We start from the raw sequence: 19109 nt of genomic DNA, 5'->3' as shown, positions 1-19109 counted from the left end.
CCACAACCTTAAACTTTCCAGCACTCTCTTTATACAAGGCGAACAACAGAGGCGGTATGAATCGGGACAAGATGATAATAGCACAGAAATCGGAAAGGTATAAAAAGACCCGGAAAGGATGCTGATAGTTATTAACACGGGAAATCTCAAAGCGATCAAAATTTCAGTAAGAGATGGTATTCTATGCAAGGGGGCCTTAAACGTTTACGTTGTAGCATTCTTTACAACGGGAACAAGAGAGCTTGGTGCAGCTTAAGGGAGAATTGATCCGTTTAGAGGATGAACTTTAATTATTAACATACAATACAGGGCAGGCAAATCGCTAACAATAAAAATTCTAGCAAGAGATGGCATTCTATACAAAGGCGTCCTTCTCTGCTAGATAATTTGCTGTCTGAGAGCAAAACAATTATATAACCGATGACTAAATGAAAGAATAGGGAGCAGCAAAACAGGAATGATTGGAGAAGGAATTAGAGAAGAGGCTTCAAATTATCCTCTACTTCCAACGCCTGTGCTTAATCCAAACCCATATGGAAAGAGAGGGTCGTAGTTCTGATCCCCTACGTTCATGGGCAATTGATCTACTGTCTTGAACCATGTCCTCGGCAGCTTCCCTTGAAAATCGTAGTCTCCAAACAGCACATCCGCCACACCTTGACCTTCTGTTCCAGGCAGCCAAGCAGCCACTAAGGCATTCATCATAGGCAGATAAGGCTCCATCACCACCGGCCTTCCTGAAATAAGCACCACCACGCATTCCAATGACCCGCACACGTTCTGAATTGTCTCTATGCCCTGCTGCGGTATGCTTAAGTTGTTGCTGTCCCCGAACATCTCTGTGTATGTCGGCTCTCCCACCACCACCACTGCGTAGGAGAATCCGTTGTTCGCAACGAAGCTCGGATCCGGGGATTCTTGGTACACCACCTGAGTCGATGGACTTACCGTGCTCTGGATACCGCTCAGTATGGTCGTCCCTGATGCACAAATTCATACCACGAGCGTTAATCTATGTTTATTGAACATCCTATTCTCTTCAAAATCAAGCTGGACAAGTTGAAACAGTCATGATATACAAGCTCAACTCCGCGAAGACGAAGAGCAACAAGATCAAGTCGTACCAATCGTAGTATCTCCGCTGCTTCCTTGCCAAGAAATCGTCCAGCCTCCGCATTGTAATCCTATGTCGTTGGCATGACTACCCGCTACTAGTATCTTAGGAGCATTCTTGCTAAGAGGCAATGTTGGGCTGTTCACATCCTTTCCGTTCTTCAAGAGCACCAGTGACTTGCGTACCGCCTCTCGGGCCAATGTCCTATGATCTTGACTCCCAACCATACCTAGCAAAGATCGATCTGCCATGGGTTTCTCGAAGAGACCCGCGATGAACTTTACACGAAGAATCCGCCGTACCGCGTCATTGATCCTGTCTTGGCTAATAGACCCTGAATTCACCTGGGCTGTGACGATACTGATGAATTCTTGATAATTGAAGGGAACCATCACCTGAAAGGCAAGCGATGATCATTTCTCTCTTCACCGCAATTGCGATACTGGTGAACACATAACACGAACTTACGAAACGAGACGCACAGGAAAATAGGACCTACCATGTCCAGGCCGGCATTGAGCGCCACATTCACGCTGTAGCTGTAATTAGAGCCAACAGGGTTCGTGATGCGCTCGAGTGCTTGCCAGTCGGAGATGATAAAGCCCTACAACCACAAACAACAGAGTCAACCGTCAGTACACTTCTTACACCGTGTATCACACAATTTTAGATCAGCTCGCCCATGTTACTATTTGTTGCTCATTAGTACCTGGAATCTCATTCTTTGCTTCAGAAAAGTTGTCACTAAGTATTGATTGGCGCTCATTTTCTCTCCATTCCAGCTTGAGTAGGAGACCATGACTGTAGACACTCCCTCCGCAATCGCATTGTAGTACGGAGGCATGTGGATGCTGCGAAGTTCATTGAAACTAGCCACTGTGTTGTTTTCGTCGATTCCATCTACAGTACCTCCGTCGCCAACGTAATGCTTGGCACAGGCCACTACGTTCGATCTGCGAACCCAAAGCACATGATCAGTATAAAACTTTATTTTACACAGTAGACGATGCTAGCAGGTATCGAATGTGACCTGCCAAAACAATACGACAGGAGTAGAGCTGTAATTACAGGGCGCCTTACCCGCCTCCTACGTACGGCACCCCTGTCGGGTATCCTTGCGGGGGATTGCCTTGAAGGCCGAGAATGATTTTAGTCATATTTTGCACTAGTTCAGGGTCTTCACTGTAGCTCTCGTAGCAACGCCCCCATCGTGGATCCCTGGAAACCTGCGAAATGGAAACGAAAATACACATAGAAAGCACGATCCGACCGAGTAAGATGGACGAGAGTGGAGAGCAACAAGAAACGTAAACTTTTCCACAATTGAGGATACACTGGACTGAAAAAACGGGAAGACCCAAACACTCACCGCTATGCAAGGAGCAAAGGCATACGGGATTCCGGTGCCCCTGACCTCCAAGGCAGTTGCTGCGCCAATCCTTTGAGCAAGATCTGGATCTCTGTACAGGAAATAAAAACAGCATTTCACACAGGAGGAAACAATAGCAACAATTTGCACAAGGAACCTGCTTTATGCAACCTGCAGGGCCATACAGAAAGACCATAAAGCGCACAGCAACCAACATGATCAAAGCATCCACTCACCTCGTGGCCCCGAGACCAATGTTATGGGGAAATATCGTGGCCCCGTAGACGTTGTTGTGACCATGCACAGCATCTATGCCATAGATCATAGGAATTCCTAATCTTGTCCCCAGAGCAGCTGACTGAAATCCATCCACCATATCAGCCCACTGGCTAGGAGAAGCGTTCGGAGCAGGAACACTCCCTCCCCCGCTAAGAATACTTCCTGCGCCATGCGAATAGAGATTGCATCAGTCCTCACGCAAGTAATACGATCGCTTTCTTGCTTTTCTGACGAGAGCTTCAGAGTATATTTGATGATCAAGAAAACATTGGACAGCATACCTATGAAGTAGTTCTGAATTACATCGGTTGTAGCAACACTACGCTCTATTTGAGTCATTTGCCCGATCTTTTCCGCCAAGGTCATCCGGCTCAGAAGGTCTTCGACTCTAGCATCTACAGACTGTGTTGAGTCTTTGTACAGAGGCGCCACATCCGACGCAGCAAGCAACGAGTTAGAGAGAAGTAGCGCAAGGAAGAGGGAGACATAAGCTGTTAGCCAAAGTCTTGTGCAGGCCATGTTTGTAGTGAAAGCAGAGAGGTTTGTAGGAGGGCTATTCGTCTAAGCGAGCAGGGCGTGCAACGACGTAACTATGTAACGGGAGGCCGGTTGGGAAGGAGACTGGAAACAGGCTGAGAACTGATATCGGGGGTAACGCACGGTCGACCGTCGGTGATGAGTGCTCTTTATTGCTCCGAAGCCTCCGATGTGGAGCAGAAACGTTGGGTTGAAGAGACGTGAAGCTCTGGCAAAAAATCGATTTAACAGGACTGGATGGTACGGAAGCTGCTGCAGGGAGAGAATGTGGGGGAGGGAGGGGGGAGGAGGAAGGCACAAAAAATAGAAAGTAATGGAGGAATGAGTGGCGGCAGTGAAGGGGAAGATGGAGGAGATTGCAATCCAGAGAAGTGGAAGATGCGAAGAAGAAACTACAGGAAACGTGTCGAGGGAAGGAAGGGGAGGAGGAGGGAGATTGTTGGGCAACTAATATAGTAGTAGTAGAAGAAGCTTTGGATTTCTGAGGCCACAAGATCGAATGCGCAAGCAAGCAAGCAACCAACCATCGCAAATCTTGAGAGCAAGAAAAGTGGCTGAATCGCGAACAACGAAGACCGTTTATAAAGGGCACGGATGAGAAGAAATCGAAAAGCCGCCGGGAAAAGCGTGAAGACGCGCGATACAGGATTAATTAATGACGACTTTATTATCAAAAATTTATATCACCCCTTATTAATCTATTCATATCATAATTTTTATAAATCCCCTACCCCGCCGGATTTTTTATTTTTGCATGGGCGGTGCACGTCCCGTCTTGCGCCACGTCATCTGCTGGTCTACCGGGAGATCTTACCGGCAACCGGGAAATTTCCCCGGCCAGCGGCTGTTAGGTCGGTTGGTGTCCCGCCCCTGGGAACCCGAGTCATCACCAGGCGCGCACCTTATCCGTGTGTATGTAAATGAGCCCTCCGCCCCCTGTCCTCCACCCCCCCCTTTCCTTCGTCACACGTGTTTCCCGTCCTCAACGGCCCTCGCCTCCTGTCCGTCGATCCTGGCCCCCCTTGGATCTCGGCCGCCCATTCCCCTTCCTCCCCTTAACGGATACCCCTCGCTTTTACTACCCCCCTCCTGTCCTTTCCCTCACAGACCCCTTTCTCTCTCACTAAATTTAGTAGTGTTTTGTCTCCTTTTTGTCAGCACCTGCACCGCCCAACTCCTAACTTAAAACTTAAAATTTTATATTAACCTCTTTACATATAGTTGCTATACGTATGTCCCCATGACATTATTTTGCACTCAAAAAAGCAAATATTTTATTAGCATGGCTCTCCTTCTACTTTTAGATTTTTCAGCTTTTAGCTTGTGTGTGACTGTTGGCTTTTCAACTTTTAGCTTGTTTTTGACATTATTTTGCACTCAAAAAAGCAAATATTTTATTAGCATGGCTCTCCTTCTACTTTTAGATTTTTCAGCTTTTAGCTTGTGTGTGACTGTTGGCTTTTCAACTTTTAGCTTGTTTGTGCTAGTTACCCCCCTCCAACATGGTTATAAATCAATTCAGGGGCTCCACTCTCCCTCCGTGCTTGAGCTCTCCCTAAAACGATTGCCTTGGCTTCCTCCAACTACTACAAGTCTTTAAGTCACTTCAAGCATTCAAGTCACTCATCCAGGTCTCGTGTGTTCGTTTGTGAGCAATGCGCTAAAGTTGATTCGCTTGTTAACTATTGTTGAAGCCGTTGCATGGAAAAAAAATTGCTATCCAGAAAGCCGTTTGCTAAAAGAGTAGGTTCGCCTATTAAAAAAATTATGTTTTCTTGTTTTGAAAGGGCTTTATGCCAGCCAAACGGGATTTATGCCTGCCTGACCAGCTTTATGCCTATCGGTGAAGAGATTGTCGTCTATTGGATCTGTTAAAAAAAATAAAGTGAAAAAAACCCGAGAAAGTTAACCTCAAAACTTTACAGGTATCATTCGTAAAACCTTCAAGTAAAAATAACGCCGATTTACGTTTCAGTTTTAAATTATAGTTTTTTAATATAAAGGCAATGGCTTTGCGGTCAGTGTGAGAGCATGCAAATAACTATAGAACTTTGGCAAAGCCTAATGGATCTTGTGAGTCTTCAAAGTGTTTCTTTTTTTTTTTTCTTACTAAACAATTGACAATGTCTAAAGACCTGTAAAACCCACAAGTTGGAGCCAAGTGCTTGCGTGCATATATGAACCCTTGTTAAATGTAGAAAAAGTGAGAATTATAGCATCAAACTAAACATAACTTAGGGCCAAGTAGGCCACATGAAATGTCGTTGACCGCCCATAGCGAAAATATGACAACAGTTGGAGAACTTATTGAATCTCCAACGGCGTGCATAGTAATCGGAACGGTGCATGCTCGAACACTAAACCATTTCTAATCCTCCATATTTTTATGTCGAGAACACCTCAAACAAGATTCTAGATTAGAATTTGAGGATTAGTCAGTCAACTTCCACGATCGCCGAGGAGAGCCATCTTCCAGTGACACTGAATCAAAATATTGCCCCTACCTAGCCATTGAAGAGTGGACCTCTAGAGGGGACGTATCAGCAAACAATTCCAAAATAAATGTAGATGAGTTTCAAGAGCCACTCTACAAAGAGGAAAAAGTGGAGAAATGTCACTCCGCCACTTAGATAACTGATCATGGGTTGGGTATGTAGAAACTAATAAATGCCACAATGCAAAGTTACTTAGAATGAAGTTTCTTTTTCAACTCAAATCCCTTCCAAGGCACAAAGGTTTCACGTAGTTGCATATACACACACTGTCATTGAATATTGCTTATTTCTCCTTGTACTAATGCACCCTGTCATAATATATAAGCCAAAACATAGGGCCAATGCCCCATCATGTGCCCCACCCATACACATTAAACAATTAGCAGAGCAATCACAATCAAGGAAAAACAAAAAGTCTTAGAAATGACGGATTACGTTCATATTTCAAGACATCATAATACTACAAGCATATCTTTTCTCAATTTCTTCTTTTCGCCAACCCCACTTGTTGTGTAATCCCTAGATACTCTCTCCATCGTGACTTTTCAATGTCATTTATTACCTTCAAGCTATACCTAGTAGCATCTTAGATCTAAAGTGTTTACTTAAATCAACACAAAGGTCTATAAGAGTCAAAGCTATAAACATCTCTAAACTTGAATATCAATGTTCAAGCTTTGAATCATACCCTAGAATTCCATTGCATATTGAACATTTTTCAAGGCATAATGAATGCCATCTTGGAATTGCTCTTGAATGCTTATAACATATTTCAAACATTCTCTCAAATGCTCACATCATCCAAATAAGAAAAGAAGGAGACATAGAATCGACATGAGAAAGGTCACACTAAAAGTTGATAATGACTGATTGTCAAACTAAAACATTCTTCAAACTTTATTCAGAAGCTATCATCAATACTTCTCTTAAAGAATCAAAATTTCCATCATTTAACTATGATCAATAGAAAATTGTGTGATGCATAGAGACAATTCCCTGTTTTTTTAAACCCTCCATGTAGCGTTTACAACCTTATTAAAAGATTCATATAAAGCTGGAAGCCCCTTCATGCAAGCAATGTGCATGCAACGTTCACAAACTTAGAAACTTGTAGAAGATATTGACTTGTGCCTTATTTTCTATCTTTCTTAGCAACACACACAAGGGATATGATAAGTTTTATTGTGATCCAAATCTAAAAGATTTGAGAAAGAGACATGTTACATTAGAAAATCCCCTGCTACTACTTTCACCAATGTGGTTGTACCATGAAAGAATTTTAGACCGTTTTGAACAACTCAAGGGAACTTTTACTAGTATGAAGAGCTCAAACCCATGCCTCATTTGTAAATGCAAATAGCTTGGTATTGTAAAGCTCATATATTTATACATCACAAATAGTAAAATATAGAAATAAAAATATGATCAAATGTTTTGAGTATAAACTGCACTCTATTGTAGTATGGTGTAAAATGCCCAATCACAGAAACTCCAAGGTTATTAGAGTTAGTTCACTACTTGGACTTTATATCTTTATTCCATAAACCATGTATTTACATTGTTAATGTGCATATTTTACTGCCCTATGATAAATGTTTAAGAGCATATGACATGTGGTGTTATTGTCATTCTTCATATAGATAGTGATAATGTGTGATATTTATCATGAACAAAATGCAAGAGAGTATAATCAATGTTTCTCAAGCATTGTTGAAGAAACAAGACTTAACGATTAGGGTGGATTCACCCCCTAAACTTTTGTGGTCCCCACTAGCCTCCAAAAAGTATAGCTCCCTTTCCCACTTAGAGGGGCCCCCCTATGCCCAAAATGATGCCCCTCTTTTTCACCAATATGGTCCCCCTTTCCCCATACCACTCCCTCCACAATTTTCAAAAGTCGTCTCAATTGCTTGAAATCCTTCCAAGTTTCCCCTAAACCATTCCTATGCACCTATATCATTTTGCAGCCCCTATTAAATCCTTCTTTTTCTCAATATATTGTTATGTTCTAGTCTTAAAACTTTGTTGCTTTGACTCTTTTCTTATTCTTCTTACCCTATTTCCATGTTCTAATCTTAAGTCATTGTTGCTTTGACTTCTTAGCTTCAAATATATTTCCACATTTTCTCATGGCTCTGATTGAGGATTTTACCAACAAGAAGTAATAAACGCTCCCAAATATTAAAGTTGCACTCCAGTATACTACAAATTGCTAGTGTAATGGCAACAAGAATGTGAACAAAGGAATATCAAAACTACTATGGGACCAAAATGTAAGATACGTCGACTTATGAAGTGTTGGCCAACTACATCTATCTAGTGGATCCTATAACAGATTCACCTCCTACATTTGAAAATGTGTCAAGTGTGATTCAATACATGGATTACTTGATTCTTGAAATTGCATTAGTATCAATGATGTACGAGCCCACTTTGCAAGGATTTGATTGACTTTGATGAAATAAGCATCTAAAAATCATTAAGATACTATGCATAATATGCATGAAAGGCTAACACAACAACACATATTAGGTTCTACTCTTCACACACAACTCATTGTGATCCATAAATATACCAATGCTTGGAAAAGGATAGAGAAGATCATTATAAGATTAGAGAATGACAAGCTAGATTTATTACAAGAAATTATATCCCTCAAGCATTAGCTCACTTCATTATCTACCAAATTGGAACCAAATAAAAAGAACACCCTTTGGTTATAAGCATGGGAGGAAAGCTATCCAACTAATGGAGTGCTTGGAAGCTCGTGGTACATCAAGAAAGTATAGGATGCAACCTACATGGTTTGTGTGTTCCAAAATATGTACTTTTGTTTTCTTCTACTTTGTAGTGTCATAACTTAGCACAGACGATGTGGGAAATACATATAAACCATATGTGCAACAATTACAGAAAGAATACAGAGAATGTGAATAGAAGAACACAACACTACATAACTCTGTATTCTCGCAGCAAGAGCGCTCTCAACATCTGCATAAAGAATAGAGACGGAATGCTAGTAATAGCATGTGTACAAGAATCGACTATCGGGGTTAGAGACCATTGAAGACTCAACTGCTTGGAGTACTGAACCGCCAATCGTTGTGGCTAACCTACCCTCACACGCTAACCCGCATGGTTATGCAATAACACATGGCACTCACGGTGGACTGCGAGAATCCACAATAAATACCCATCCCCTATGATAGATACAAATAGTGTATGTGCATCAGTGCAACAATCATTTTGGGCATAGCCTTGGTAGAGACGCAGGTGCAGTAAGGTTATCTCAATCCTTCACTAAGTACACATGAGCAAAAGCTTCTCTTTTTGAATCTATCCGAAATTTGAAAACAACATCAAACCGTCATCAATTATTAATGCTTGGCTGAACATTCTAGGCTACCATCGCCTGCTTGTGCGATCCTAGGATGCCATCGCCTGCTTGTGTGATAGCACACCACACTACAAGTGCTTTTTATCCTATGAGGCCACCCAAAAGCCATCGCCGGTTCTCTAGTCTTCATTTGAATTGGAAATGCACTGAGCAGCATGCCCACAGCACATGCCCAAGGCACTGCTGCTCATTGCTCAACCACCGCGATCATACCTCGAGACTGCAGAGTGATCGTGTAAGACTTTGCCTGTAAAAAAACTAACTCAAGGATCCAATGATACAGGTCCTGAACTTGAACATCCTTACATGAACTGAGCTTGTACTCCCCTCTAGGAGTCCCAAACTCAGCCAACATCGACTTTGCTGAAAAAGTAGGCTACATAAACAATCCGCCAACCATTGGCAAATACAATCATCGTTGATAGATCAACTAAATGGTTAGCTCTTGATGCTCACCCAAAAGCTCCACCACCAATCCCATTGCCAGTTGCTAGCAAAGCGCCAACGCCACTGGGTGAATATTCACCCTCAGCCAATCGATGCTGCTGAAGCTTCGAATTCGCAAACCTTGAAGATAAGCATCAATCGATTGTGAATCAATATAAACTAGCAGGATGAAGGGGTGAAACTGCGCATGTGCCATCCCCATAGGGACGCGAAGCAGGAGGAAGCAAAGAGGGCTGAATGTAGGGAAAGGCTGGAAGTCGAAGAAGCTCAAGAGAACTGCAAGTGCGATGAGGAATAGCAAGCATGCAACTGGTACATGCAAACAAATGCACAAGAATTGCAATCCAGATTGCCAATACCCCGCCTTGACAACAGGTTGTTGCATGGTGGCTGGGATAGGACCTCGCAAAAGGCTACTATCATCATGCATCGAACCCTTTTGCCACCTATCCTCATGTGATTGATCCGTCGCCTCCACCTCAACCTACAAAAGCTGCACCTCATTAGATATTAAAAATGGGCACTGAAGACTACCATCATGATGATATGGATGTAGCCAAAAACCATTAACTGGATGTGGAACTACGTGCCCTTGCAAATCCGCAAGTTAGAATGAGGTAGACCCACAATCATGAAAGATCCCAAATGGACCAGTCCATTACAACTTCAGCTTTCCTGGCATCCGCCCAAGACGAGTGTTGAATAGAAGCACCAATTGCTTGCGCTCAAACGATATTTTCTTCGAAGCCAAATCCATCCTATGCTTCCACGTTGCTTGAACCTCCAGACTCAGAGAGTAGCTCTCCAGCCGCATATCATCCAACTGATCTTGAACATCCAACTGGAACACCATAGACTCTTGCGGAAGAAACCTATCCTCCATCACAATCTGCAAACTAGGAACGATATGCTCGATTGGTGTAATTGCTTCTAGCCCGAATGCCAACTTGAAAGGAGTTAGCCTAGTTGCCACCTTGAACAATGTGTGGTAAGCTCGTAATGCTGCCAGCAACTTATCATCCCAATCCATGCGGTGCGCATTCACTAATAGTGAAATAATCTGCTTGAATGTATGATTTGTAGATTCAGCCAATCCATTAGCCTGCCGATAGTAGGGGGAAGAATTCTTGTGAATCACCATATAGAATGAATTTTGTTCAATTTGAGGCTCTCAATATGCACTCTTGTTAACTCTTATATTTAAGTGGTTATGGTCATTAGATGTAATCTTTTGGCCCTAAGGCTCTCAGTAATTACTGAGTTTTTATAAATGTAAGATCCTCTATTCAAATTTTGCTCCAGTATAAGTTGTAATTAATTTTTATATAACGTGAGGGAAGATAGTGCTCTTCTTGGCAGTCTGTTGACCCTCAAGAAGCCTCTCTATATCCGAGAGGTTATCAAACACATTTTGCTCGATCGGGAGAGGGATCTCATGGGGAGGGGAAGGCCGAGGGGAAGGCTGAGGGGAAGGTTGAGGGGAAGGCTGAGGGTCTCAGGCTGACACTGAGGCTGAGGGGAAGGCTGAGGCTAAGGGGAAGGCTGAGGGTCATGCTAAGGCTGAGGCTGAGGGGAAGGCTGAGGGGAAGGCTGGGGAGAAGGTTGAGGGGAAGGCTCATGCTCTTAGGGCTGGGGAGTGGGCTCACGGGACTTGGGAGGAGAAGAAGGCTCAGGAGACTAGGGAGTGGACTCATGGGACTTGGGGGAGTTGGGGGAGGGCTCACGAGAGTCGGGGGAGGCGCCATCGGACCTGGATAGGTTCGTGTGTGTGGATGCCATGGAGGTGGTCCGATTCTATATTTTTCTTTTTGTTCGCTACATTGCTCCGGTGTAACATGAGTTTACAGATATGTCGGATTCCGATTCTATCTTGACTGTATCTTGTCGATGTACCAAGAATCTTGATCTGCTTGGTCGACTTGATAGTAGCTAAAATCTTATTTTGAATTGCAATCAATGTCTAGATACATTGTATCAGTCTTTTGGATTTCCTCATTTGCAACGAACATATTCCCATGTTCATTTGCATAATGACTGTGACTAGAATGTCCACCATGATTATTTTCTTTTTCGTGAAAATTCCCTCGATTACTGCTGGACACGGACTGCCTTGGTCATACTGCTTCTTGCGATAATCTCTTTCATAGTGTCCAAACTTATGACAGTAGTTGCACTGGATGTTTGACACATTGGTGGATGCATTCCCTTGTCCTTGGAATATTCCTCAATTGGAATGATTTCTTCTTTTTGGTTTGAGGATAAAGGAATCAAACGTTATCTTGAAGTAGGAACTCTTCAAGTAGTGCATGTCTAATGAGGATAAGCTAGGTGAACATTTGAGAAAGTTTCCCTCCATCACAAATTCATTGTCTAATCTAAGTGTGTGAGTGCTTGAAGATAATTCCAAGACAATATACCTATCAATTCTTCCATCAACACTTGATGCTATTGTCAAAATTATGTGTGTAAGGAAGGAAGCTAGTTTGAATGAGACATTCTCTACTTTACTTAATGAAGAAAGACATCATTCCACAACACCATATGAAGGCTAAGAATGTGCATATCTCATCAATAATTTCTCTAGAAAGAATAAAGGATCAAAGAAGGAAGATTATGAAGTTTTCAAGTTGTGGCAAGCTTTGACATAAGGAAGAGTTTTGGTTTAAGAAAAGGATGGTGCAGGAAAGAAGAATTGTGCAAATCATGTGATAAGTGAATTTGAGGGAGTTTGTGTCAAAGATGAACTCCACACTCTTGATGATGAGGAAGAGTTTTGATTTAAGAAAAGGATGGTGCAGGAAAGAAGAACTGTGCAAATCATGTGATAAGTAAATTTGAGGGAGTTTGTGTCAAAGATGAACTCCATGCTCTTGATGATGATTATGCAATTCGAGGAGTCTATCTAGACAAGTAGTTTATGTTTTGTTTTTAGCATTACTTTTTTAATGGTTAGTGGTTAGTGGTTAACGTTTCATTTTATCAAGATGAACTAACATTTTTGGGTTAAAGTCACTTTGTGAAAATCCCCTTTTTGTTTTTTACTCTTTTGGGCTACTATTTTGACTTTGTTTTACTATTATTCATTTTGTTGAGTATTCACTATTCTGTCAACTATCTACCATGTTGACAGTATGCCATTTTTATGGGAACCCCTATTTTTGGTGTAATGAGGGGTGTTGGAAAGGAAAATATTTGCTAGGGTTCAGTAATTAGCAACCATGGAATAGAGGAAGAGCACGTGGCTCAATTGCATGCAAAGGTGGTCTTAGTTGGGGATATTAGCATTTGCCATATCTCTTTGTTGTGTGAAGCACTACATTTGAGGTGTAATCTCTTGGTAGATCATTGACTAGCTCTAGGCTTTACCAATTCCTATCTAGCTATTGATCGCTATATCTATAGGTTGAGCTATGGCTTGTAGCTATGAATACTTTACATGTCTTTGAATGATGTAAACTCCAACATGATCTGTAAGTCTGAGGAGTCACGTATGTTTAGAACTTCTTTGGAATATAATGCAATTTCTAATCTTCATGTGGACTCTCTTTCCATTTCTATGTTTCATTGTTAAAGTTGATTTTAGTTCTGCAATTGCTTTGCTCGAGTAGAGATGGTTGGGACAAACCTTAAGGCAGGAGAAATATTATTTAAATCTATTCCCACAAGCTCTCATGATTAGAGAACCCTTTGACTAGTGCCTCATAATGGATGTGGAAATAGAAAACTCATGGACAAAGCATTGATAATACTTTATACTATAAGCAGAGAGATTGCCGAGGTAATTCAATAGAATCAGTTATGATTGCAGATTGTTTCAACAAGATGAAAAACATTATCATAGAATGAAATATGTCATTAACAGAGCACTAGTTAATTAAACATTTCATCTTGGATTGCATGAAGAAATTCAAGAGAACATGGATCATTATATATGTAATACTATAATAGAGACATATGATGTTGCAATGACTATTGAAGAATCAATAAAATTCATTGAGGGATGATTGACACAGAATTGGCAAGGCAATTTCCCAAACTTAGAGGTGATACACACATAAGTTAGCTTATGTAATCATCAGATGCACTTAATAGTAATGTGAATAATCTACCAATCCTATCAATAACATGTGCTCAATGGGAGGTTAAAAGGAAAACAAAAAGGGGAAATAAAGTAGCTAAAAAAGAATCACCTATATCAATAACATGTTCTCAATGGGAGGGAAACAAGAAAGCAAAAGGGGAAACTAAAAAGGACACCATGAATGTGTAGTCATCTAACAACCCCACCTTGAACCAGGCTTACAAAAATAGATTGCACAATCTTGGTGCAATCAAAATGATATCGTTGGAATGTTCTAGCACATATCTGCCAAATAGGAAGAAGGTTTTATAGAACATCTATCCAGTAGGGAAAAACTAGGATATGGCATTCAAGAACATCTCTACCACAAGCCTTGTGAGTACAACACTTTTGCAAAAAATATGATGTAGAAAGAATTTCTTTTGTATGTCTCAAATATGGATGCCAAACATGGAAGAGAAATTGAATCTTGCCCATACAATAGAGGATTCTCCAAGAAAAATACAAAGATGGAAAATCAAAAGCATTCTTTTACCAAAATCCTTGGAGGCCTATTCCCAACACATTTAAGAAAAAAGAATAAGTAAAAGACCCATCACAAAACTTGTAACAACTCATGGATTTCTCCAAGAGAAAATACAACTACTAAATGCCCTCCAAGATGCTTGGCAACAATTATAGCTAGAACAGCTCAAACAGCAACTATGATAGGAGTAGGATTAAAAAACACAAACTTCCTTCATGATGGAATGTAATGTTTAGTCCTTCTTTGATTTCCTAGAATCATCATCTTGAGGGAAGGCCTACTTCATGATGTTGATCTTGAGAGAAGGTGTTGAGAGACCTCGCTCAATATCATGTGATCATATGTGAATAGCACTAACACTTATAGAGTGCTATAAAGGAAAGGCTTAGATGCCCTAACCCTAACCCTAACCCTAACCCTAAATGGGTTTGTATATATTCTACATTTCAACTAAATCTAGTGTACAGTTAGTCATTTGTGGTGTGCTCTCTAGCTGTGCCCTCTCTCCTCATCTCCACTCTTCTCCTCTCCCCTCTTCATATTTTGTCATGGTATCAAAGCTCCCTTGCCTTTCGCTGAGGCATTGCGATTCTTGAGAGAGTGAAAGTGATCAAGAGTTTGAGAATTCTCTTGAGTATTCTCCGTGAGAGTTCATTTCCACTGAGAGATTTCCATCCATTTGATTGAAAGGAAATTTCCTTTCATTCTTGATTGGAATAATTTCCATTTGTGAGAGAGAGTGAGTGTTCCTCTTGTTCATCATTGAAGGAGAGAATCCATTGTGAAAAAGAGAGAAAGTTCTTCTTCTTTGAGAGCCACTGAGAGAGAATAAGATGGTCTAAGCTTTGAGAGAGCTATTCTCTACAATGATTTTTTTGAGAGAAGAGGTTTCATCTCTTCTATTGTGAGAGAGGTGTTTTGTGCAACAAGATTTCTATCTCCATCCTTTAGAGCTTAGAACGCAAGTGTTCCAAGGCATCTACGTCAATGACCTTTAGTGCCTACATCCAACACGAAGCTCTCGACCACTCCATCAACTACGTCTCCATCTAAGTCCCTTGGTGGCCCAACATCTACAACGCCTCAGCTTCAACGTGACCTCTCCAACAACCTCCAACAACCACATCTCCCACTACAGCTCTTATAGCGAGGTGACTTCCAGTGGTGACTCCAGTGACTCTACAAATGCACAAAGCACAGCAATGGCTATAGCAACAATGAAGCTAGCCAGCACATAAGCACCAACGAGTAGCCCTTCATCAACAAACTCAACATCCACATAGTGGGTGACTCTGGCCATAATTGCAAATGGCACTACTCCTCCATCGATGCTGCTCTGCAAATGGTGCTACTCCTCCAAGCTCCAGGCTTCAACTGGATAGCCAGCTCCTACTGCAACGAGGTGACGGATGACAACCAAAGCTCCATCAATGATTATGACACCAAGGCTCCCTCTACAAACAATAGCACAACGCCTTCAAGGTCCTGGCTCCTGGCTTTGCACACGAGCTGTACAACAGCAACCACAACCTCTTGCAAGTAGCTCCACAGATCAGCACGTTAGCTGACAGAATCCAACCATCACCACTCCACCATTGACCTCTGTCACCATCTCCATCAGAGTGCCTTTCTAAGGTCCAACACCTTAGAAAAAGCCACGTGGTAGATAGAATTTTACCCAAGTTAGGTTCATTAACCTTGGGTTTGGGAGTGGTTAATCTTTTAACAAGTGCCATATAAGTGCACCCAGGTTAGGTTAATCATTAATATTGGGTTTGGTTGGACTGGTCAATAGTTGGCCACATGGCAGCCTTATCCATAGGTGCCACATCAGCATCCATGTGTCACCTTATCCTACCATGTCATCACCTGCCACATGAGCATCCGACCCTCGTGCCATGTCACCATCGATTACCACATCATTAGGACACCTTAGCATCCATGTCATCATATGCCACATCACCAACCTACCACCTCATTAGTCTAGTCAACAGTCCAGTTAGGTGTTGCCACATCATCACCTGCACTGACCCCCTACCAGGAACAGTCACCCCCTCACATGCACATTGTGCACACACTGCATGTGCACCTACTTTCCACATCACCACAATGATCCACTAGCACACCCCTTGCTAAGCACACTACCACATCATCACTACATGTGACTTAGTGCCATGTCATCACTGCATATTTCACTCTTTTTTTCCCGATCAAGCCGTATCTCTTGATTTAGGAGGAATTTGAGGGTGCTACAAAATGGTGAAACAATCGATTTTTTGTGCTCTACGTGATCATCACATCATGCACATATTTTGGCATAAAATTCGGTGCTAGGGATGACATAAAAAATGTAACCATCCTACTAGAGCATAAAGCCCATGGTCAATAGCCGACAATAGTGGATGGTGGAGCCGAAGTAAACATTCTGGCAAGAGAGCTATATGAAGAATGGGGCCTACGTCCAATGCAAAAGGCCACATTTAACATCGGCCTAGCTAACCACACCAAAATGAAACCATTGGGTATCGTTGACAATGTGTCAACAAAAATTGCTGAAGTAAGATTCACGCTCCAATTTACTACCTTGGATCTTCCCAAGGGTGCCACAACATACTAGATATCGTTGGGAAGACTATGGCTTTGTGAAGCGTTGGTACTCCATGATTGGGGCATCGATAGTATCACTATCCAAAATAGAGAAACCACTGTCAAGATAAATCTGGGAATAGGGGAAATCAAACCCACTATTCCTAGAAATGTTGAAGACACTTCTTCCACTATAGCCACCTGTCATGCATCCCTTGTACCTACCAATGTACTAAAGCCCATAGAGGGGGATACACAAAGTGACATCAATAATTGGATATAGACGTATAGATAATTGTAAAACAACACATCTAATGTTGCCAAATGTGGATGCCCAAATGATACAACTAGAAGCACTAATCTGGGATGATGAATCAGAAGTAGTGGAAATGCTAGTCTTCATGACAGGCATCGAATGGGACAGTGACCCTAAAGAGTCCATGATAGAAGGCTACAGTGCCAACATAGAGTGGGATCTAAAATAGAAGCTGATAATGCATCCTTGGAAGGCCAAGTATTTGACAATGACTTGGCAATCCTATAGGCACTCATGGCCATTGAATACCCCAAGATTGATCCTCCATCACAATCCAAAAGCAATCGGCGGTCCAGGAAAAAAAAGGAGGGTGTACAACGCCAAAAGTCCAAGATAGAGCACTTTAACGAATTCAAAAGAATGCAAACTAAAGTGGTTGAATTGTACTTAACTAAGCCCACAAAAGCACCCGAGTCTCCAAATTTTAAATGGGATCCTAAAGGGCTTGAAGGTGTTTGTATGGCCAAAGGACCACTCCTTGGGATTGAGACTCCCACTAAAAGTCCATCACTAGTCTCACAAAGCAAAAAGCTTAGAAAGCTCAAACCCAATGTGAGAATGAAGAGTGAAATGGTGAATAGTAACAAAAAAGAAGAACAAGGGAACACATGTGAATTGGACCAAATATCTTCCAGTGGAGCTAGCGGCAAGCAAGCACCTCAAAGTGCCATGAAGGCCTAAGGGAAGTTCCTGTTTACTTCAAAAACTACATTAGAGGAGAAGCAACAATAGCAATTCCTAGGCTAGTCAGGGAATCAGAGCTCAAAGAAATAGAGAATATTGAGGATACCCCAGTTTATGAAGGACTAGCCAAGACAAGGAAACTGAATCTTGCCTTGGACGGAGAAGAAGAAAAGCTGGTATACATCGGTGAACAACTCACTCTAGAAGAAGAAGAATTGAAGGCATTGCTAATGGAATATAGAGATTGCATGGCTTGGTCCTACAAAGAAATGAAAGGGATTTCCCCAGAAGTTGTAGTACATACCATACCAACAAGGGAAGGATCCAAACCAAAGGTATGTGGACCTTATGGGACAAATCCCAAGTATGGCACCCATGTCTATGAAGAACTAGAAATTTTACTAGAGGCTGGTTTCATTTATGAGATCGAGCATACCGATTGGGTGTCACCAATTGTGATTGTTCCTAAGAAAAACAAGAAGCTCAGAATATGTGTGAATCTCAAGAACATCAATGTAGCAACAATCAGAGATCATTATCCCCTACCATTGGCTAAAACAGTTTTAGAAAGGGTAGCAGGATTTGAAGTGTATAGCTTCTTGGATGAGTGGGTGCAAAACACCCTAATCTTCTATTTCATCCATATATATGTGTTTGAGTATTGTACATAATCGAGGTTAAGGTATAGTGGCCTTTAACCCCTACAACCTCCCACTTAAAGGCCAATGTGACTTTAAGGAAGAACAACCAATGAGCATACTATCCAATGCCCATCAATACATGACAATACTCAAACTGCTAGCTAGGTAGACTCTTTGTCAGCATATCTGTAGGGTTATTATTTGTATGAACCTTGACAAGCTCTATACACTTATCCTTAAGTACCTCCCTAATGAAATGGTACTTGAACTCAATGTGTTTGGTCTTTTCATGAAACTCCAGATTCTGTGCTAGTTGAATAGCACTCATGGAATCACTATGCAATGTCGGTACACCTGTATGAATCCCCAAATCTCTCACTAGCCCATCAAGCCATATAGCCTCCTTGCAACCCTCTGTGGCTGCAACATACTCGGCCTCTATGGTAGACAAAGCAATGCACTTTCGTGCACGAGACATCCATGACATTGCACCACCTGCAAAGGTGAACACATAACCAGAAGTGGATCTCCTACTATCCACATGCCCTACATAGTCGGAATCTGTATACCCAAATAGACGCATCTCTCCTCTGCTATAGCAGATACACACCTCCTTGGTTACCTTTCATGTACCTCA

The 19109-nt window shown here is 41.8% G+C and overlaps 2 protein-coding genes across 2 annotated transcripts; both read right to left on the bottom strand.

Moving 5' to 3' along the window:
* Nucleotides 1-257: 257 nt before the first annotated feature.
* LOC147885804 (uncharacterized) lies at nt 258-3746 on the bottom strand. The gene is made up of 8 exons (XM_087396942.1): nt 3044-3746; nt 2720-2924; nt 2484-2574; nt 2195-2340; nt 1824-2067; nt 1614-1718; nt 1125-1509; nt 258-980 (listed from the first exon to the last, which is right to left on the bottom strand). The coding sequence occupies exons 1-8, from the start codon at nt 3279-3281 to the stop codon at nt 493-495; spliced, it is 1902 nt and encodes a 633-aa protein (XP_087253068.1). The 5' UTR covers nt 3282-3746; the 3' UTR covers nt 258-492.
* Nucleotides 3747-10296: 6550 nt separating this feature from the next.
* Nucleotides 10297-10779, bottom strand: LOC147885803 (uncharacterized). The gene has a single exon (XM_087396222.1). It carries the CDS (start codon nt 10777-10779, stop codon nt 10297-10299), a length of 483 nt encoding a protein of 160 aa, XP_087252348.1.
* Nucleotides 10780-19109: the final 8330 nt, after the last annotated feature.

Source organism: Dipteris shenzhenensis, chromosome 25 (assembly GCF_047967505.1).
Source record: "Dipteris shenzhenensis isolate YYH24624 ecotype China chromosome 25, Dip_SZ_1.0, whole genome shotgun sequence".
NCBI lineage: Eukaryota > Viridiplantae > Streptophyta > Polypodiopsida > Gleicheniales > Dipteridaceae > Dipteris > Dipteris shenzhenensis.
Note: the sequence above shows the minus strand (reverse complement) of the source record. Positions and strands in the feature narration are given on the sequence as shown.

Excerpts from the sequence above, each read along its gene's own strand:
- LOC147885804 (XM_087396942.1), bottom strand. The coding sequence starts at position 3,281 with ATGGCCTGCACAAGACTTTGGCTAACAGCTTATGTCTCCCTCTTCCTT. Across the intron at positions 2,341-2,483 it reads CCTTTGCTCCTTGCATAGCG|GTTTCCAGGGATCCACGATG; the intron begins GTGAGTGTTTGG and ends TCCATTTCGCAG. Across the intron at positions 981-1,124 it reads CAGCGGAGATACTACGATTG|GGACGACCATACTGAGCGGT; the intron begins GTACGACTTGAT and ends TTTGTGCATCAG.
- LOC147885803 (XM_087396222.1), bottom strand. The coding sequence starts at position 10,779 with ATGGTGATTCACAAGAATTCTTCCCCCTACTATCGGCAGGCTAATGGA.